The sequence below is a fragment of the Entelurus aequoreus genome, linkage group LG25, assembly GCF_033978785.1.
Source record: "Entelurus aequoreus isolate RoL-2023_Sb linkage group LG25, RoL_Eaeq_v1.1, whole genome shotgun sequence".
Lineage (NCBI taxonomy): Eukaryota > Metazoa > Chordata > Actinopteri > Syngnathiformes > Syngnathidae > Entelurus > Entelurus aequoreus.
In genome coordinates this window covers 10,249,952-10,273,307 of record NC_084755.1, presented here as the reverse complement: position 1 = coordinate 10,273,307, position 23,356 = coordinate 10,249,952, and the positions used below count along the sequence as shown (strand labels likewise).

General features: G+C 38.2%; 1 protein-coding gene across 2 annotated transcripts in view; it reads left to right on the top strand.

Annotated features, from left to right (window-relative positions):
* Positions 1–4,345: 4,345 nt before the first annotated feature.
* Positions 4,346–23,356, top strand: part of LOC133642542 (mitochondrial Rho GTPase 1-A) — a 48,771-nt gene continuing 29,760 nt past the window's right edge. Inside the window, exons 1-8 of one of the 2 annotated variants that reach the window (XM_062036785.1) lie at positions 4,346–4,748; positions 10,023–10,081; positions 12,408–12,489; positions 12,574–12,617; positions 12,700–12,753; positions 16,732–16,784; positions 17,953–18,061; positions 22,908–23,009. In XM_062036785.1, the coding sequence (XP_061892769.1) occupies positions 4,712–4,748; positions 10,023–10,081; positions 12,408–12,489; positions 12,574–12,617; positions 12,700–12,753; positions 16,732–16,784; positions 17,953–18,061; positions 22,908–23,009 (540 nt within the window). In that variant the 5' untranslated portion in view covers positions 4,346–4,711. The remainder of the gene's footprint in view (positions 4,749–10,022; positions 10,082–12,407; positions 12,490–12,573; positions 12,618–12,699; positions 12,754–16,731; positions 16,785–17,952; positions 18,062–22,907; positions 23,010–23,356) is intronic. The other variant, XM_062036786.1, reaches the window with a different exon arrangement.

Here is a 23,356-nt window from a genome sequence, read left to right as displayed (position 1 = left end):
GTGGCCCAGAATCTAATTTTTTAAAGGCCCGCAGCACATTTTAAAAATAATATTACAAAAAAAACAACATTAAAAACAGCAAACAGGTTTAATATAAAGAGAAAATGTTGGATTTGATGTAGAGATTTAAGTGTTAAAAGTAAATAATATATATTGATATACCTATTATGAGTCGGTGGCCTCTTGGATCTCCGAGACCCTTTAGTGTGATTTTTTTTTTTAAACTGTCGTACAAAAAATTATGAACTAAAAGCAATGTTATGAATTATTTACCTGATTTAGACTCCAATAAATTCACATAAAAAAATCCACTTTGAACATTTTTTGGTAGAAAATATTGCATATGTGGTGTCTTTCCTTTTAAAAAAGAGTTTTGACAAAAAGGGTATAAAACATTAAAAAAAAAACTATCAACAGCTATATCTGAAGTTCATCTACAGATATTAAAGCAGGGGTGTCAAACTTCTTTTAATTGAGGCCACATTGCAGTTATGGTTGCCCTCAGAGGGCCGCTTTTAACAATGAGTAATATATGAAAATACATGTATATATATATTTAATACATTAACATTATTTTTTTTTTACACAAGCTCCAAAAATATTACAATTTTACTTTAATTGGCAGCTTAGTCACCAAAATTTTAAAGTAAAAGCAGTGGGTTTTTTACAGCATATAAAAAATTGAATAAATGGAATGGAATGGAGAAACAATACCACTGTTTTTAGTGGTAAAATTCAAGCAACAAAGCTGCCTTTGTTTCCCCCGTAAATTCTTGTTTTAATGTTTTTTTGTTTTTTTTTAATGTCTTACTGTATATGGAAAAAAAACAGTACCAAAGTTGATTTTACGGTAAAAAAAACTCAGTCTGCGGAATTTAACCGTAAAATCTATTGTCAATTTTACAGTCTACAATTTGATTGATCATTTGTTGCAGATATTTAAGTACAGTATTTATCTTTATTTTAACAAAACATACTTTTGGAATACCATCCATCCATTTTCTAACGCTTGTCCCTTTCGGGGTCGCGGGGGGTGCTGGAGCCTATCTCAGCTGCATTCGGGCGGAAGGCGGGGTACACCCTGGACAAGTCGCTACCTCATCGCAAGGCCACATGGAATACATGATAATATTGAATTTTAAAAGATATGCAGTACATGATTTTTATTGTCAAAAGGGAAAGAACAAAAATATTTAGTATGAAACGATTAAGCATATTATTTCCAGGCTTTCACGGGCCACATAAAATAATGCGGCGGGCCAGATTTGGCCCCCGGGTCTTGAGTTTGACACCTGTGTATTAAAGTGTTGAACATAAACAAAAATATGACACATTTTTAACACTAATGACTGAGACCCTTTTGGGTCGCCGGGACATTTAACAATCACCAAAATTGAGGGAAGTGCTCAGTGTTCCAATATTCACTATATTGCCAAAAGTATTTGGCCACCTGCCTTGACTCACATATGAACTTGAAGTGCCATCCCATGCCTAACCCATAGGGTTCAATGTGATGTCGGTCCACCTTTTGCAGCTATTACAGCTTCATCTCATCTGGGAAGGCTGTCCACAAGGTTGCGGAGTGTGTTTATAGGAATTTTCCACCATTCTTCCAAAAGCGCATTGGTGAGGTCTCCGTTCTAATTCCTCCCAAAGGCGTTCTATCGGGTTCAGGTCAGGACTCTGTGCAGGCCAGTCAAGTTCATCCACACCAGACTCTGTCATCCATGTCTTTATAGAGCTTGCTCATGTTTGAAGAGGAAGGGGCCCACTCCAAACTGTTCCCACAAGGTTGGGAGCATGGAGTTGTCCAACATTTTTTGGTATCCGGGAGCATTCAAAGTTCCTTTCACTGGAACTAAGGGGCCAAGCCCAACTCCTGAAAAACAACCCCACGCCATGATTCCTCCTCCACCAAATTTCACACTCGGCACAATGCAGTCCGAAATGTAGCGTTCTCCTGGCAAAGTCCAAACCCAGACTCGTCCATCAGATTGCCGGATGGAAAAGCGTGATTCATCACTCCAGAGAAGGCGTCTCCACTTCTCTAGAGTCCAGTGGCAACGTGCTTTACACCACTGCATCTGACGCTTTGCATTGGACTTGGTGATGTATGGCTTAGACGCAGCTGCTCGGCCATGGAAACCCACTCCATGAAGCTCTCTGCGTACTGTACGTGGGCTAATTGGAAGGTCTGTAGCAACTGACAGTGCAAAGACTTTCTGCACAATGCGCTTCAGCATCCGCTGACCCCTCTCTGTCAGTTTACGTGGCCTACCACCCGGTGGCTGAGTTGCTGTTGTTCCTAAACTCTTCCCTTTTCTTATAAAAAAGCCGTTAGTTGACTTTGGAATATTTAGGAGCGAGGAAATTTCACTACTGGATTTGTTGCACAGGTGGCATCCTATGACAGTTCCACGCTGGAAATCACTGAGAGCGGCCCATTCTTTCACAAATGTTTGTAGAAACAGTCTCCATGCCTAAGTGCTTGAGTTTATACACCTGTGGCCGGGCCAAGTGATTAGGACACCTGATTCTGATCATTTGGATGTGTGGCCAAATACTTTTGGCAATATAGTGTATATTGTGCATCCACACACTGTTCATGCAGCGACAAAGTGAATCAACTGCCGTCAACCTGCCGTCAGTGACAGAGTCATCTGCATAGTTGTGGTATGATGCTTTGCATTGGACTTGGTGATGTATGGCTTAGATGCAGCTGCTCGGCCATGGAAACCCACTCCAGGAAGCTCTCTGCGTACTGTACGTGGGCTAATTGGAAGGTCTGTAGCAACTGACTGTGCAGAAAGTCTTTGCACTATGCGCTTCAGCATCCGCTGACCACTCCCTGTCAGTTTATGTGGCCTACCACTTGGTGGCTGAGTTGCTGTTGTTCCCAAACTCTTTACTTTTCTTACAATAAAGCCGAAAGTTAGTGATGTGTCCGGCAACACCGATGCATCGGCACATGCGTCGAGCTCATAGAGCAAAACCCTGTGTCGGTGCGCGTACCGTTTTTAGAAAGTCACGTGACCGATCATGAGCTGTTTCGGTCACGTGACCGATACGCGAACTGTGTCGTACTGACGTCCCCTCTGTGCCCTGTGAGCTGGTCTTTTCTACAGCCGGAGAAATAATAACTAGGAAGAGAAATCGTCTAAATCAGTGGTTCTCAACCTTTTTTCAGTAATGTACCCCCTGTGATTTTTTTTTGAATTCAAGTACCCCCTAATCAGAGCAAAGCATTTTTGGTTGAAAAAAAGAGATAAAGAAGTAAAATACAGCACTCTGTCATCAGTTTCTGATTTATTAATTGTATAACAGTGCAAAATATTGCTCATTTGTAGTGGTCTTTCTTGAACTATTTGGAAAAAAAGATAGGTTTTTATTTATATTTATAAACGATTTTTGAATTGTTGCCATTTTTAGAATATTAAAAAAAAATCTCACGTACCCCTTGGCATACCTTTAAGTACCCCCAGGGGTACGCATACCCCCATTTGAGAACCACTGGTCTAAATAATACGCTGGAAAAACTGTTTTTTTAAATAAAAATGTGTAAAAAAAATAAAATCCCAGTCCACAAGCATCCTCATTCACAACACGTTCTCTTAGATTTCCTTGTTATGATACATGTTCACATTATTTATTGACTGTATCTAAAAAAGATAAAAATATATTTTTATTTAAATGAATATACGAAATCATCCTAAATGAAATACAATGACTTGGTTTATATTATTGTATATACTAGGTCGAAAAATCAGTGTCAGTTGAGTCGGTCCATAGGTTGCCTGTAGGGATTTTTAATGTCCAGCAGATGTCAGTATTTAGTGACACGGTATCAATACAGTTTTGCAATGTGTCGAAATGCTTCATGACGCCTCATCAACCCATCACTGCCGAAAGTTGACTTTGGAATATTTAGGAGCGAGGAAATTTCACGACTGGATTTGTTGCACAGGTGACATCCTATGACAGTTCCACGCTGGAAATCACTGAGAGCGGCCCATTCTTTCACAAATGTTTGTAGGAACAGTCTCCATGCCTAAGTGTTTGATTTTATACACTGGGCCAAGTGATTAGGACACCTGATTCTCATCATTTGGATGGGTGACCAAATACTTTTGAGAAATATAGTGTATATTGTATTGGTTTAAAAAAAAAAATATATATATATATATATAACTCTTCATATATATATATATATATATAACTCTTCATCAAATGTGAATGATTATACAAGACAGTCTATTCGAATATTCTAAAATGAATATACTTTACCGTGAAGGACAGGTTGATTTCATAACTCCAGTTCCCCTCAGTTCCGCCAGGGGTCAGTATACAGCATGGTATGTTGTCCACATGAAGTTTGTCCTAGCACGGCTCCCCGTACTTGCCGGGCGGTAGTGGAGGTCAGGCGTGCTCGTCCCAACAACTGAAATGCTACGTAGCCGCCGAAACACTCGCGAATGCCATTCACACAAAAAACACGGACGGAAAGCAAAATGCGCCTTTTAAAATGTCCCAAGTGCTCGCATGGACTGAAGGCGTAAGGAAGGAGGAGAGCGACACCGACAACTGAGCGTCCGTTTTGTCCTACAAAGGCAGTTTGACAGGCCTGGCGTTAAATATAAACTGCAGGAGGCGAACAAGGCGACTACATGAAGTAATAAGCTGTCTTTTCCATCAAATACAAGACAATTGAAACATGAGGAAGGACGTGAGGATATTACTCGTCGGGGAACGTAAGTAGCGAGTGTCTGCGAGGCGGCAAAGCGCTTTATCCGCTTAAAGTGTATGTTAGCCTGGGAGCTAATTGCTAACACTTCTATATGTTCATGTGTGTAGCAACTATTCAACTTCATAATATCTACACACACTATAATTATCCCTTAAGAGTTTTTTGAGTTTATTTGGAACATGCATGCATACAACATGATACGTCACAATTTCCAGTTTCTCTATTCAACATGTTTGAAAAGGAGTAGGAAGAAGCAGAGTTTATTTAATCCTACCTTTTCCTTTACATAGCAGTTGCTAACGCTTCGGTTCACTTCCTGTTCTCAATTTATTCACAATATACTCCATTGAAAATAAATCAATAATATTAGCTAAGTAAGCTAATCTAGAAAATGAATGGATGGATGAAATAAATTCAGAATGTTTATCATGGTTCTTCTTCTTTGTACTTTGTGAACACTAAGTTTGAAGAGCTGTGCAAAACGAAACTAAAACTGAACTGGCTGCAAAGTAAACAAAAACAGAATGCTGGACGACAGCAAAAACTTGCAGCGTGTGGAGCAGAGACGGCGTCCACAAAGTACATCAATCAATCAACAAAGAAGGATAGCAACAACTTCAATAGTCTTGATTTGTTTTTACAAAGCAGGTGCAGGGAATAGCGTTCAAAGGAAGACACGAAACTGCGACAGGAAAAGCCACTAAAATAGGAGCGCAAGACAAGAACTAAAACACTACACACAGGAAAACAGCAAAAAAACTCTTAAGTCAGGGCGTGATGTGACAGGGGGTGAAAGTACACCTACTTTGAGACAAGAGGTATAGTGATGCATGCTTGGTTATGGTTTAAATTCATATCCAACACTTGTAAACACTTAAAGTTTGAAGAGTTTCTTGAAGTGGATCATATTAGTACATTGTTTGATTTCTTTGCTTAATCCATTCCATAATTTAATTCCACATACTGATATACTAAAGGTTTTAAGTGTTGTACGTGCGTACAAATGTTTTAAATTAGATTTTTCTCTAAGATTATATTTCTCCTCTTTTGTTGAGTGGAGTTGAGTTTGAAAATAAATCAATAATATTAGCTAAGTAAGCTAATCTAGAAAATAAATGGATGGATGAAATAAATTCAGAATGTTTATCATGGTTCTTCTTCTTTGTACTTTGTGAACACTTTAAGTTTGAAGAGCTGTGCAAAACGAAACTAAAACTGAACTGGCTGCAAAGTAAACAAAAACAGATTGCTGGACGACAGCAAAAACTTGCAGCGTGTGGAGCAGAGACGGCGTCCACAAAGTACATCAATCAATCAACAAAGAAGGATAGCAACAACTTAAATAGTGTCAATTTGTTTTTACAAAGCAGGTGCAGGGAATAGCGCTCAAAGGAAGACACGAAACGGCGACAGGAAAAGCCACCAAAATAGGAGCGCAAGACAAGAACTAAAACACTACACACAGGAAAACAGCAAAAAACTCAATAAGTCAGGGCGTGATGTGACAGTACACTTACTTTGAGACAAGAGCTATAGTGATGCATGGTTGGTAATGTTTTAAATTCATATCCAACACTTGTAAACACTTTAAGTTTGAAGAGTTTTTTTAAGTGGGTCATATTAGTACATTGTTTGATTTCTTTGCTTAGTCCATTCCATCATTTAATTCCACATATTGATATACTAAAGGTTTTAAGTGTTGTACGTGCGTACAAATGTTTTAAATTGGATTTTTCTCTAAGATTATATTTCTCTTTTGTTGAGTTGAGTTGAGTTTGGGTTTATTTGTAACTTGCATGCATACAACATGATGCATCACAATTTCCAGTTTCTCTATTCAACATGTTCGAAAAGGAGTTGGAAGAAGCAGAGCTTATTTAATCCTACCCCTTTTCCTTTACATAGCAGTTGCTAACACTTTTGTTCACTTCCTGTTCTCAATTTATTCACAATATACTCCATTAAAAATAAATAAATAATATTAGGTAAGTAAGCTAATCTAGAAAATAAATGGATGGATGAAATAAATTCAGAATGTTTATCATGGTTCTTCTTCTTTGTACTTTGTGAACACTTTAAGTTTGAAGAGTTTCTTGGAAGTGGGTCATATTTAAGGCTGAAACGACGCGTCGACGTAGTCGACGTCATCGGTTATGTAAATACGTCGACGCCGTTTTTGTGCGTCGACGCGTCGCATAATTACGTCACACTACCGTCATGGCGGAGCGCAAAGCAGACTGTGCGAGCGAGGGGAAAACGCACGCCAAAAGTCGTCAAAAGTGTGGGAGTATTTCAATACACAGCCTAATAATGTTGTTGTATGCACAGTGTCGAGCGGAAATGGCCTATCATAGCAGCACAACGGCTATGAACGAACATTTGAAAAGAAAACCATCAACCATCAACTTGTCAATCGTCCGCGTTAGCATACGTTGTCATCATTACACAAAAACATGAATGTGTCATTTGTATCTGCTAGGGGTGTAACGTTATGTGTTTTGTATTGAACCGTTTCGGTACGGGGCTTTCGGTTCGGTACGGGGGTGTACCGAACGAGTTTCTAAGCTAAGGCTAACTTTAGCTGCTAAAGTCTTAACAAGTTGCTTTGCTCCTTCTGCGGCTGCCTCTGTCTCAGCACGCAGCATTGTCCCACCCATACAACCATCTGATTGGTACACACGCAGCATTGTCCCACCCACACAACATCTGATTGGTACACACGAAGCATTATCAGCCAATCAGCAGTGCGTATTCAGAGCGCATGTAGTCAGCGCTTCAGCGTGGAGCAGATAGGTGTTTAGCAGGTGAGCATCAGGCAGCGGACTCTCCCCAAATGATAATAAACACCTCCCAGTCAACTACTAGTAACATCACTATGAGCCCGTTGACCTACTAGAAATATAAACTGCAGCTCAGCTCGCTCGCAGTCCTGGCTTGAGGTGAAGGCTAATTAGCTCTCAGTTCCAGCCACATCGACCCCTTCTGAGCGCCTATTTTCAGCTGCTGGGAATATTGTAAACAAGAAAAGAAGCAAAGCAAGTAGACATGCTAACCTTTCTTCATTACAACTGTTAGTCACTCACTGGAATGAGTAGAATTGGTTATTGTGTACTGTGTTGGACTGGATGTTTATTTTGCACATTTTAAAAGCAATACTTAATGTTTACAGTGCTCCAGAATATTTAGATTGGCACTTTTTTGTATTGATGTTTATCTTTATTTTTGCACATTTTAGCAAATAAGCAATACTTTCACTTTTGTTGAAATGTTTACACTTTTGTTACAGAATATTTCGTTTTGCACTTTTTTGTATTGGATGTTTATCTTTATTTTTGCACATTTTAAAGCAAAATAAGCAATACTTTTACTTTTGAAATGCTTATACTATTGCAGAATATTAAGATTTGCACTGGATGTTTACTTTTATATTTGCACATTAAAAAGCAAATAAGCTACTTTTAATTTTGTTAAATGTTAAAAGTTTTAACTGTTTACATTGTTACAGAATATTTTGTCATGTTGTTGTCAATGTTGACTGAGTGGCCATACTTTTTTTTTTTGTAAATAAAAGCCATGCCTTTTGAAAAAACTGGCCTACTTTTATTTTTTCATCTTCATTTTAAATAAAATAAAATAAAAAATAATCGGTAAAAGGAAAAATAATCTATAGATGAATCGAAAAAAATAATCTATAGATTAACCGATTAATCGAAAAAATAATCTATAGATTAATCGATAGAAAAATAATCGTTAGCTGCAGCCTTAGTCATATTAGTACATTGTTCGATTTCTTTGCTTAATCCATTCCATAATTTAATTCCACATACTGATATACTGAAGGTCTTAAGTGTTGTACGTGCGTACAAATGTTTTAAATTACATCTTTCTCTACGATTATATTTCTCCTCTTTTGTGGAGTTGAGTTGGGTTTGAGTTTATTTGGAACATGCATGCACACAACATGATACGTCACAATTTTCAGTTTCTCTATTCAACATGTTCGAAAAGGAGTAGGAAGAAGCAGAGCTTATTTAATCCTACCCCTTTTCCTTTACATAGCAGTTGCTAACACTTTTGTTCACTTCCTGTTATCAATTTATTCACAATATACTCCATAAGTAATAACTGCAAAGTAAACAAAAACAGAATGCTGGACGACAGCAAAAACTTGCAGCGTGTGGAGCAGAGACGGCGTCCACAAAGTACATCTGTACATGACATGACAATCAACAAAGAAGGATAGCAACAACTTCAATAGTCTCGATTTGTTTTTACAAAGCAGGTGCAGGGAATAGCGTTCAAAGGAAGACACGAAACTGCGACAGGAAATGCCACCAAAATAGGAGCGCAAGACAAGAACTAAAACACTACACACAGGAAAACAGCAAAAAACTCAATAAGTAAGAGCGTGATGTGACAGGTGGTGAAAGTACACCTACTTTGAGACAAGAGCTATAGTGATGCATGCTTGGTTATGGTTGAAATTCATATCCAACACTTGTAAACACTTTAAGTTTGAAGAGTTTCTTGAAGTAGATCATATTAGTACGTTGTTTGATTTATTTGCTTAGTCCATTCCATCATTTAATTCCATGTACTGAACGTCTTAACATGCGCACAAATGTTATAAATTAAATTTTTCTCTAAGATTATATTTCTCCTCTTTTGTTGAGAAGAATTGTATATTCTTGGCTAGCAGGTTATAGTTTGCTTTGTGTATAATTTTAGCTGTTTGCAAATTCACTATGTTGTGGAATTTCAGTATTTTGGGTTCAATGAATAAAGGGTTTGTATGTTCTCTATATCCAACATTATGTATTATTCTAACTGATCTTTTTTGTAACACCGTTAATGAATAAAGTGTACTTTTGTAGTTATTTCCGCATATTTCTGCACAATAACTCAGATATGCTAACACTAGCGAGCAGCAGAGAATATGAAGTGATTTTTGGATTAGAACATGTTTTGCTGTATTCATTATTGACGTGTTTCTTGCTACTTTATGTTGTATATTTTTTACATGAGATTTCCAGTTAAATTTATCATCAATCATTATACCTTGAAATTTGGTTTCATTTACTCTTTCAATTTATATTCTAAGAGTTATAGGCTATTGATTAGAATTGAATGTTTTGGTTACCTTTACGGTGTAGTACTTCTACAACCTAAAACAGATTAGACAAAAAATAACTATAAATGTCAACTCTTAGCTATTTATTACATGCAAAGTATTTGTGAAATATCAGTAATAATACACTGTTTTCTTTTTTCTGTGCAGCCAAAGTGGGGAAGACGTCCCTAATAATGTCTCTGGTCAGTGAGGAGTTTCCTGATGAGGTGAGTCTGGTGGTGTCCCGATACCAATATTTTGGTACCGGTACCAAAATGTATTTCGATACTTTTCGGTACTTTGGATACTTTTCTAAATTAAGGGCACCACAAAAAATGCATTATTGGCTTTTTTTAACAAAAAATCTTAAGGTACATTAAACATATGTATAAATAGTGAATATACAAGACAACTTTTCTTTTAGTAGTAAGTAAGAAAACAAAGGCTCCTACTTTAACTGCTGACATATGCAGTAACATATTGTGTCATTTTCTATTCTATTACTTTGTCAACATTATAAAGGACAAGCTGTAAAAATTGAGTTTTAATCTACTTGTTCATTTACTGTTAATATCTGCTTATTTTCTGTTTTAACATGTTCTATCTACACTTCTGTTAAAATGTAATGATCACTTATTTTTCTGTTGTTTGATACTTTACATTAGTTTTGGATGATACCACAAATTTGGGTATCAATCCGATACCAAGTCGTTCATATTCAAAGTCCTCATGTGTCCAGGGACATATTTCCTGAGTTTATAAACATAATATACATTTAAAAAAAAACAACTGGTACACGACATGACGGCAAAGCACATATCTGCAAAATTTAAGCAAAAGTGGTTGAAAAGCCAAAACATCATTGAGGGCAGCATGTGTGGGACTGATTGGCCATGTGTTATTCTGTATTTCTCTGATGATGGTAAAACATCTGTATTATATCATGTATTTAAAGGCCTACTGAAAGCCACTACTACCAACCACGCAGTCTGATAGTTTATATATCAATGATGAAATCTTAACATTGCAACACATGCCAATACGGCCGGGTTAACTTATAAAGTGCAATTTTAAAATTCCCGCCACACTTCCGGTTGAAAAACTCCTTTGGATATGATTTATGCGCGTGACGTCACAAAAGCAACGGAAGTGGTTGGACCCCATCGGACCCGATAGAAAAGCCTCTTGTTTTCTTCGACAAAATTCCACAGTATTCTGGACATCTGTGTTGGTGAATCTTTTGCAATTTGTTTAATGAACAATGGAGACTGCAAAGAAGAATGTTGTAGGTGGGATCGATCGGTGTCTTAGCGGCTAAGTACAATACTGTAATATCTGTGATATTTGCATTAATGTACTGTGTCTTTAAGGGTTTGGGGAACGCGCATGCGCGAGTGAGTTGGCGGAGAACTTGAGTGTGTGTGAGCGTGAGTTTTGGCTAACAGCAGCTCGTGTATGTGTGTGTGTTACTTTTTGAACTACAACCAGTTACCGCTTGTTAATAAAGCGATTGAGCAGCGCATCCTCGTCTGTGTGACTCCTTCTCCACTGCGGGGCATTACAATACTTACAGCAACACAACAAGGACTACTTACCCTGACGCCTAGCCGATGCTTGCCGCCAAACCCACGGATGAAGTCCTTCGTCGCGCCGTTGATCGCTGGAATGCAGGTGAGCACGGCTGTTGATGGGAAGATGAGGGCTGGCTGGCGTAGGTGGAGCGCTAATGTTTTATCATAGTTCTGTGAGGTCCGGTTGCTAAGTTGCTAAATTAGCCTTAGCGTCGTTAGCAACAGCATAGTTAAGCCTTACCAGGCTGAGAATTTTTAACCGTGTAGTTACATGTACATGGTTTAATAGTATTGTTGATCTTCTGTCTATCCTTCCAGTCAGGGGTTTATTTATTTTGTTTCTATCTTCATTTGAGAACGACGCTAGCATGTTAGCTCAGTAGCTAAGTGTGTCACCGATGTATTGTCTTGGAGATAAAAGTCACTTTAAATGTCCATTTCGCGTGCTCGACTCTCATTTTCAAGAGGATATAGTATCCGAGGTGGTTTAAAATACAAATCCGTGATCCACAATAGAAAAAGGAGAGAGTGTGGAATCCAATGAGCCAGCTTGTACCTAAGTTACGGTCAGAGCGAAAAAAGATACGTCCATCACTGCCTCTCAAGTCCTTCACTGTAACGTTCCTCATCTACGAATCTTTCATCCTCGCTCAAATTAATGGGGTAATCGTCACTTTCTCGGTCCGAATCTCTCTCGCTCCATTGTAAACAATGGGGAATTGTGAGGAATACTAGCTCCTGTGACGTCACGCTACTTCCGGTACAGGCAAGGCTTTTTTTTAATCAGCGAGCAAAAGTTGCGAACTTTATCGTCGATTTTCTCTACTAAATCCTTTCAACAAAAATATGGCAATATCGCGAAATGATCAAGTATGACACATAGAATGGATCTGCTATTCCCGTTTAAATAAAAAAAAATCATTTCAGTAGGCCTTTAATTTTGATGCGCTCATTAACATTATTGCTGTCTTTAATGCTTCAGGTTCCTCTCAGAGCTGAGGAGATCACCATCCCAGCAGATGTCACTCCAGAGAGGGTGCCCACGCACATTGTGGATTACTCAGGTATTGTAGATTTAGGTTATAATATGTGTTTCTAATGGCTGACATGTAAAACACTACTGATAAACCCCTTTTGACATCTTGCAGAGGCCGAACAATCTGATGAGCAGCTATATCAAGAAATATCAAAAGTTGGTTTTACTGATAATTTACTCTTTTAACTGTTATTTTTCCCAAACACTACACTAATTTGGGTTGTTTCTTCTCTTACAGGCCAATGTTATATGCATAGTGTATTCAGTCAACAACAAGAAGTCCATTGAGAAGGTGAGCTAATTTTCTCCCCAAGGTTCCTTACTGTTGATTGACGTTCTGATATCACAGGTGTTTATTTACTTAACAGCATCACACTGGCATATGTGGAACAATGGGAACACATTATGTTGGCCACACCTGTACAATCCACACTGCCAGTTATAACAGGGCGTTATTGTCCTTGTACTGGTTCTCATTTGCTTGTGCAGATGTACCTAATGTAATGGCCCCAGATTGTTTGTGTTTGTTTGGAGTAGGGAAGTAACGATATCAAAATCTCACGGTATTAAGGGCACAGTACAATATTATTGTGGTATATTTGATTTGATTTTTATTAAGGATCCCCATTAGCTGGTTGCCTCAACAACCCACTAGTCTTCCTGGGGTCCACAATTCAATACAATTACAAGTAAAAGCATATAATTATAACTACACAATACAGAAAAAAATAAAAGCATCAATAAAAAAAACAAGCAAACAATTTACAGTCACAGAATAATAATTACCATATAAATATAACAAACAAATCATCAATGAGAAAACTAATTTAAAAACTCAGATAAAATATTACTCTCTTTTTAAAAACCTGTTTACTTTCAATGCTGGTGAGAATTCGAGGCAGGTTATTCCAGAGCGATAAAGATCTATAAATAAAAGATTTCCGCAAAGCATTCTTCCTGGGACGAGGGAGTACAAAATGCCCCTCACTGGATGCCCTGGTATTGTGATTATGTATAGTGCTACTGTGAACTATTTGGGCCATGAGAAAAGCAGGAGTTTTACTACCGGTTACTGATTTGAACAATATAAGAGTATTAGCCAACAACCTGTTCTGCACTGTTAGCCAGGAAAGAGAAGCATGCATTTGGTTCACATTGGTTCTTAGTGAACAACCAAGAACCAGCCTTGCTGCCCTATTCTGGACAATCTGGAGCTTACTGATCTCACCACTTGCAGCAGACGCCCAGACTGTAGAACAATAGTCAATATGACACAAGACTAAACTCTTAACAATTTGACAAAGAAGAGGTGGATCAGCAAAACCAGCACATTTCCTGGAAATACCAACAGCCCTTCCCATCTTTGTAACTATATCACTGATATGATTTGACCAGGATAGAGTGCAGTCCAGCATCACTCCAAGGAGCTTGGCACTTCTGACCTGTTGAACTGTTGAAATACCTAGCCTCAAATCCAACTTTGGGTCACAAGATAACCCTTGCCTAGTCCCCAATATAATACTTTTTGTTTTTGAGGTGTTAAGGACAAGTCTGTTACATACTGTCCAGTCATGCACAGCTTTTAGTTCCTCACTCAATACTACATTAAGTACACTGCATGATGGTGCAGCATGATATAAGGTTGCATCATCAGCATAAAGAACCAATCTTGCACGCCCGGTAGCCCAAGGTAAATCATTGGTGAATATAGAAAAAAGTAAAGGTCCTAGGCAACTTCCCTGTGGAACACCACAATCCAAACTTCTGCTATTAGACAAGCTGCCATTAAGATACACCTGTTGTGATCTTGAGGACAAATAACTCTGTATCCACATTAAACTTGAAGTATTAAAACCATAACATTTAAGTTTCTCAATTAAAAGAGAGTGGTCAATCATGTCAAATGCAGCACTAAAATCTAACAGCACAGCTCCAACCAACATAGAATTATCTATAGCATTAAGCCAATCGTCCGTCATTTGTATAAGAGCCGTGGACGTAGAGTGGCCCGTTCTATATGCATGTTGAGAATCAGTTGCTAGCCCATTTGATTGAAAGTAAGCTTGAATTTGTGCATACACACATTTCTCCAGTATTTTACATAACCCAGGTAGGATGCTTATTGGTCTAGAATTGCCCTCATTGAAAGCCAATTTGGTATCCTTATGTAGAGGAGTAACCTTAGCCACCTTCCATATCTTTGGACACAGGCCCACTTGTAAACATTTATTAAAAATATGACAAACAGGCACTGATATGATACCAGCAGTCATTTTCAGTAATTTACTATCCAGGTTGTCTACACCAGCTACTTTGTTGTCAGGAAGAGAGTGTAGTAACCTCTCAACCTCACTGACTTCAACCTGATGAAAATTGAATTCACAGTCCTTATTATCCATTATAATATTCCTAATGAGGTCAGCTGATTTGTTGTTATTGGATATATGCATACCATGCCTTAATTGAGATACCTTGTCAACATAATAGTTATTAAAATGATTGGCAATGTATATGTAGGGGTGTAACGGTACGTGTATTGAACCGTTTCGGTACGGGGGTTCCGGTTTGGTTCGGAGGTGTACCGAACGAGTTTCCACACGGACATATTAAGTAGCGCAACACACGTTGTGTAAACAATGCACACCGAGGCACAACACACGGCATGCGAGCAGCTAACGGGCTACGATAGACTGACCATACGTCCTCTTTTCCCCGGACATGTCCTCTTTTGCGGAGTTTCCTAAATGCCTCAAATGTCCGGCATTTAGAGTTAGGGTTGCGTGTATTAACAATGTATGTTCAGGGTTAAGAAGGGGTTAAAAACAAAACAAATTGTGAAGGTGTGCGCACGCAGCAGCATTGGTGAGGGAGAGGCAGAGACAGAGAGAGTTATGATAAACGTGCATGCGTCGCCAGGCTCTGCTTTTTATCCATAGATTTATCAGATACAATTTTTTATTATCTTTAGCAGGGGTGTCAAAAGTGTGCCCCGGAGGCCATTTGCGGCCCACAGCTAATGTTTTAAAGACCCACGGCACATTCTAAAAATACTATTAAAATAAACAAAAACATAACAAAAGTGAAATAAAAAAGCTTAAAGGTTAAATGTAATTTAGAAAAAGTTGCAATGATGACTAATAAAACAAAGCTGTTTTTTTTTTTTTTTCAAACTGTCATTGCTCAAAACATAATATTGAATCAAAATCAATGTTATTATGAATTATTGGCCTATCCAAGGTTCCCATTACTTCACATCAAATATTCCATCAAGAAAAATGTTTTTGGTGGACGATTTTGCAAATATGGTAAATAAATAACCCAAAAATGTATATTTTGTTGTTTTCTTACTGTACCGAAAATGAACCTAACCGTGACCTCTAAACCGAGGTACGTACCAAACCGAAATTTTTGTGTACCGTGTCACCCCTAGGTATATGTAAAAAAAAAAAAAAAAACTTAAAAATGCCAGAGTGTAAAATGAAGTGGCATGAATGTTTAGGATAACTCATGTACTTACACAAACATAACGCTAAAATGTTGTAATCATATTTATTACTACAAAGAAGTGTTTTTAAGTACAAATAATTGTGCGGGAACATCTACTGTGTCTCAACTTTTACTTTCAGAGAAGCAGTTTCCTCTATAGTGGACATTTGTCTTATCAGTTTTGAAAATGCAGTTTCTCAGAAGTTAACTGACATTTCAACGTTTAATAATGTAAATACCTCACAAATTGACATTTAGCTTTGCTGGCTTTATCTTTACGTGTGATGATAGCTTATCAAGTATTTCGATGTGCAGCAGTTGCTTTCCCTCGGCACGGCGGGCGTGCCTTGACAAAGTCTGTTTTGGCTTGGGACACTTAAAACGAACATGGCACGCTTTGTTACCTCCGACACGGCGGCTATGTTTTCAATAGGTTTTGTTTGTCTGTTAGTTAGCAACATAACTTAAAAAGTTATGACCGGATTTTGAAAAAAAACAAAACAATTCCTCTCTCTACTACGCAGTGGAACACACTTCACTTCCTGCTTTCTCTTTCGTGCCACGCCCCCACATTGCGGACTGCGCTGAGCATTCTGGTAGATGTAGTTTTTTTATCAAACCCGCCAAAGTAAAAGAGCCAGAAAAAAACTACACACCGAGTTTTCGTTTGATACCGCCAAATAATTGAGAAGATTTTGAAACTGTAATCCCGCGGTATTTACAAAACCGTGACATCCCTAGTTTGAAGTGATTCATTCAATAATGGTGTGCTGTTCTGTCCCAGGTTACCAGCCATTGGATTCCCCTCATCAATGACAGAATAGACAAAGACAGCAGGTGGTTGGCGGCAAGCTTCTAATTACCGTATTGACCCAAATATAAAACAACCCCCTTTTTTACATTTATTAAGACAAACTCAGATAACAACTAGTTGTTGATTCATCACCATTGTATTAACGTACCTTTTCTGTTGTTTGCAAACTTGCGAACAACTTTTGAGACACTTTTTTGTTGTTGTGCGGCTGCATCTCTTCAGGTTACTGGTGTATGCGAAAGCTTGGCACCACTTGGTGGTTTTTATTCATAAAATATAAGCCGTATTATAAGACAATTTTCTAAGTGGAAAATACTCTAATACAGGGGTCACCAACGCGGTGCCCGCGGGCACCAGGTAGCCTGTAAGGACCAGATGAGTAGCCCGCTGGCCTGTTCTAAAAATAGCTCAAATAGCAGCACTTACCAGTGAGCTGCCTCTATTTTTAAATTTTTTTTTATTTACTAGCAAGCTGGTCTCGCTTTGCTCGACATTTTTAATTCTAAGAGAGACAAAACTCAAATAGAATTTGAAAATCCAAGAAAATATTTTAAAGACTTGGTCTTCACTAACTGACAAAGAAACAGATAACAGATTTGGTGTCTAGTTTAAAGTGTGACATGATTTATTTAAAAATTTGAGAGTTGACTTTTGTATTTTACATGAGTTATTATTTGTAAAAACATGGTGCAAAGTAATTCATGATTTGTTAAAAAATGTTAGTGGCTAGCTAGTTGAAATGGGATATTGTTATTTCACAAGACTGTCTTAATAGTGATCATTTGAAAATGTTCAATTTGAAAAATGTGCACTTAGAGAAAATATAAAAATAAAGTGTTGCATATTGATATTTATCTGTTTCTATATATATTTATTGTGAGAAATCATTAAGATGATCAGTGTTTCCACAAAGATAAATATCATTAATTATTAATAATAACATAGAGTTAAAGGTAAATTGAGCAAATTGGCTATTTCTGGCAATTTATTTAAGTGTGTATCAAAATGGTAGCCCTTCGCATTAATCAGTACCCAAGAAGTAGCTCTTGGTTTCAAAAAGGTTGGTGACCCCTGCTCTAATATATCTGGGTCAGTACGGCAATTTGAAAAGTTTTCTTATCGTCCACATTTTGGTGTACATTATGCCAAAAATCACTGTTTTTAAATTCAAGTTGTGTATTTTTTTTACAGGGTTCCATTGATTCTTGTGGGCAACAAGTCTGACCTGGTGGAGCACAGCAGCATGGAGACCATCCTGCCTATCATGAATCAATACCAGGACATTGAGACGTGTGTGGAGGTAAGAAAACCTCATGACATATAAGACAACCCGCCCACTCTTAATGTTAAGTGAACCACAATGGCAAATAGAGGCTTTGCAGCTGACGTCATCAGCCACGTGACATTAGCTTGGCGGCCACCTTGCCGGTCACCAGTTCAGTGCCGGTCAACGACTCACACACGCTTTCATGTTAGATCTGCTGCTATTTGAGCTTGGAAATGCCGGAAACCTGCTGTGCTTCTATAGATTCCCGGCAAACATAAAAAAACGTGATAAATGGATCGCGGCGATTTGTCGTGAACGATGGAAACCTACGATTTACACAAGGATATGCAATGAACACTTCATATCAGGTATGTAAACAAACTATTCACCCCTGATTTGTTTCACAAAGTGTGAAATAATACAATATGGGATGATACAAATATGATTGTTGAAAATGCTGGGTGCATTTTCCTTACCTTGGTCATGAGAAGAAATCGATTTTTGTTTGGAATCTGCCATATCAGCCCATCATGCACAAAACCTGCTATAAAATACTTGTAGGCATCCAGACTCTTGTATGCCTTAAGGTCCTTTCCAGTGTACGGAGATGGTGAATCGACGAGGTAATTATAATGTCTGGATATGAGAGATCAGGCAGGTCGGCTGTTGCAAAATGCTCAGGTGATTTTAGCATGCTTCTCGGTAAAAGGTACGGATCCGTTGTGCCAACAAGGTTCAACTTCTCTCGGTAACGTTTCTTGGACTCTTCATCCAAATGCACAACTTCATTGGATAGCAAATCAGCCATAATTCGGATGAAATCGGTGAAAATGTAGCGCAGAAATCAAACTGAATCTGTACGAACACGTAGAAACGAGCTGACCGGTTGACCGGCAAGATGGCGGCATAACACAAAGTCACGTGATAAAATCACGTGACTGCAAAGCCTCTATAAAGTGTGTAAGGCTGCCGACTGACCTTGTTTCCACGCCACATGGATTAATATCACGGAGACCCACTACTAACACTGTGTTGTTGTCATGGAGGAATATGTCCTCTGTCGCTCTAGTCCTAGTGCTAGATTAGCTTCAAGGACGTGAGTGAGGGCACATGCAAAGTGGAAATAGTCTGGACACTAAATCATGTGACATTTCACTCCAAAGGCATGTCCATCTGCATTGTTTGTTGTTATTAGTCTAGAACAAAAAAAGAAGGGACAAAAAAAGAGATTTCAGAACCTTTAACATACATCAGCAACCTTTCATTTTGAACAGGCAAATTCCCAGATTAAATGAAAATAGCAAAAGTCGTACCAATTTACAAACCCTGTTTCCATATGAGTTGGGAAATTGTGTTAGATGTAAATATAAACGGAATACAATGATTTGCAAATCCTTTTCAACTCATATTCAATTGAATGCACTACAAAGACAAGATATTTGATGTTCAAACTCATAAACTTTTTTTTTTTGCAAATAATAATTAACTTAAAATTTCATGGCTGCAACACGTGACAAAGTAGTTGGGAAAGGGCATGTTCACCACTGTGTTACATGGCCTTTCCTTTTAACAACACTCTGTAAATGTTTGGGAACTGAGGAGACACATTTTTGAAGCTTCTCAGGTGGAATTCTTTCCCATTCTTGCTTGATGTACAGCTTAAGTTGTTCAACAGTCCGGGGGTCTCCCTTGTGCTATTTTAGGCTTCATAATGCGCCACACATTTTCAATGGGAGACAGGTCTGGACTACAGGCAGGCCAGTCTAGTACCCGCACTCTTTTACTATGAAGCCACGTTAATGTAACACGTGGCTTGGCATTGTCTTGCTGGAATAAGCAGGGGCGTCCATGGTAACGTTGCTTGGATGGCAACATATGTTGCTCCAAAACTTGTATGTACCTTTCAGTATTAATGGCGCCTTCACAGATGTGTAAGTTACCCATGTCTTGGGCACTTATACACCCCCATACCATCACACATGCTGGCTTTTACACTTTGCGCCTATAGCAATCCGGATGGTTATTTTCCTCTTTGGTCCGGAGGACACGACGTCCACAGTTTCCAAAAACAATTTGAAATGTGGACTCGTCAGACCACAGAACACTTTTCCACTTTGTATCAGTCCATCTTAGATGAGCTCAGGCCCAGCAAAGCAGACGGCGTTTCTGGGTGTTGTTGATAAACGGTTTTCGCCTTTCATGGGAGAGTTTTAACTTGCACTTACAGATGTAGCGACCAACTGTAGTTACTGACAGTGGGTTTCTGAAGTGTTCCTGAGCTCACGTGGTGATATCCTTTACACACTGATGTCTCTTGTTGATGCACTACAGCCTGAGGGATCGAAGGTCTTGGGCTTAGATGCTTACGTGCAGTGATTTTTTAAGATTCTCTGAACCCTTTGATGATATTACGGACCGTAGATGGTGAAATCCCCAAATTCCTTGCAATAGCTGGTTGAGAAAGGTTTTTCTTAAACTGTTCAACAATTTGCTCACGCATTTGTTGACAAAGTGGTGACCCTCGCCCCATCCTTGTTTGTGAATGACTGAGCATTTCATGGAATCTACTTTTATACCCAATCATGGCACCCACCTGTTCCCTATTTGCCTGTTCACCTGTGGGATGTTCCAAATAAGTGTTTGCTGAGCATTCCTCAACTTTATCAGTATTTATTGCCACCTTTCCCAAATTCTTTGTCACGTGTTGCTGGCATCAAATTCTAAAGTTAATGATTATTTGCAAAAAAAAAAAAAGTTTATCAGTTTGAACATCAAATATGTTGTCTTTGTAGCATATTCAACTGAATATGGGTTGAAAATGATTTGCAAATCATTGTATTCCGTTTATATTTACATCTAACACAATTTCCCAACTCATATGGAAACGGGGTTTGTATAAGACTGGAGACAAACACCAGTTTACAAACTTCAGACCGGTTTCTCTACTTCCACAATTTTCTAGAATTATTGAAAACTTGTTTAACAATAGATTGGACAAATTCATAAATAAAAATGAAACACTCAGACAACTAATACGGATACAGAGCCAACATTTCAACATCAGGGGCATTAATCGAAATAACGGAAGAGATCGTCAATGCAATAGATAGCAAAAAATTAACAAAAGCATTTGACACAATCAAACATAAGATCTTAATGAACAAATTAGAACGGTATGGAATCAGAGGGTTGGTCTTGTACTGGGTAAGAAGCGACTTAACCAACAGGAAGCAATACGTGAAGCTCGGCGACCACACTTCTACAAAGCTGTAAATATCTTGTGGCACACCTCAGGGATCAATACTAGGACCAAAATTATTTAATCTTTCTATAAACGTCATTTGTATAGTTACAAAGGACCTAGAGTTGGTATTATTTGCAGATGATACAAATGTGTTTTGTTCAGGAGAGAAAACACATAATCTAATACAAATAATAACAGAAGAAATTAACAAATTAAGAAGACTATATTTGAATCTCAGTAAGACTGAAATAATGGTATTTGGTAACAGTAGAAGAGAAAGTCCAACACAAATACAAATAGACGGAGTAGACATTGAAAGGGTAAAGGAAAACACATTTTAGGGTGTAATAATAGATAATAAAATGAACTGCAAACCTCATGTAAAAAATATACAACATAAAGTAGCAAGAAACACGTCAATAATGAATAAAGCAAAATATGTTCTGGACCAAAAATCACTTCATATTCTCTACTGCTCACTAATGTTACATATCTGAGTTATTGTGTAGAAATTTGGGGAAACAACTACAAATGTTCATTCATTCACTAACTGTGTTACAAAAAAGATCAATTAGAATAATACATAATGTTGGATATAGAGAACATACAAACCCTTTTTTTTATTGAGTCACAAGCGGTAGAAAATGGATGGATAATGGAAAAATAATTGAAATGTACCAACTTTGTGCATTTGCAAACAGCTAAAATTATGAACCAAGCAAATTCTAACCTGCCCCAGAATGTACAACAATTCTTCTCAACAAAAGAACCTTCTGACCTTAGAGGAAAATCTAATTTAAAACATTTGTATGCACGTACAACACTTAAAACCTTCAGTATATCAGTATGTGGAATTAAATTATGGAATGGATTAAGCAAGGAAATCAAACAAAGCACCAAGAGTGTCCGCCCTGAGATCGGTAGGTTGTGAGTTCAAACCCCGGCCGGGTCATACCAAAGACTATAAAAATGGGACCCATTACCTCCCTGCTTGGCACTCAGCATCAAGGGTTGGAATTGGGGGTTAAATCACCAAAAATGATTCCCTGGCGTGGCTACGCTGCTGCCCACTGCTCCCCTCACCTCCCTGGGGGTGATCAAGGGGATGGGTCAAATGCAGAGGACAAATTTCACCACACCTAGTGTGTGTGTGACAATCATTGGTACTTTAACTTTAACAATATGATTCAGTTTAAGAGACTGTTCAAACTACAAGTGTTAACAAAGTACAAAGAACAATTATGATGAACATCTTGAACTTAAAAAAAAAAAGGATGATTATTTATGTATTTAATATTTGTTGACTTACTTATGGTATATATATATATTTATTATTTTATTTATTCACTGTTTCATTACAGAGAACAAGGAAATGGGATAAAATTGCTATGATATGAAAAGGGGTAGGATAAAATAAGCTCGGCTTCTTCCTACTCCTTTTCGGGTGTGCTGTAATGAAACAACTGAAAATAGCTGATGCATTACGTTGTATCGTATGCATGTTCCAAATAAACTGAACTGAACTGGCTCCTTTTTGCCAATTGTTACACTAAGCTGTAAATGTCATTCTACCTTGAGATATTTTTGACAGTTCCTTTTTATTTGATTGACAAGTTGAAACTCTTCCCTGCATAGTGCTCCGCCAAAAATCTAAAGAACATCTCAGAGCTCTTCTACTACGCCCAAAAGGCAGTTCTCCACCCGACCGGACCTCTTTACTGTCCAGAGGAGAAGGAGGTGAGTCTGTTTAAATGAAGGATGGTGCCACTGAAATTTTTTTACACACATGCTTATGTACACTATGGCTATGAGGTTTTTTTCCCCTTGGCCTCAGTCTGGACCCCCTCTCCAGGGGCCCAGACTTAGACTGACATTTTTTTTCCTCTCACCCCCCTCCCCAGCGTTTACCTGTTTCTCAACCTTTTTTGTAAGGGGCGCCGGAAGTTGGCAGACCCGTCAGCGATCCTGTTCTGTCTCCCTGTAATGTTTGTCTGCTCTTGAATGGGATTGTGTGATCCTGTTCTGTTTCCCTGTAATGTTTGTCTGCTCTTGAATGGGATTTTGTGATCCTGTTCGGTCTCCCT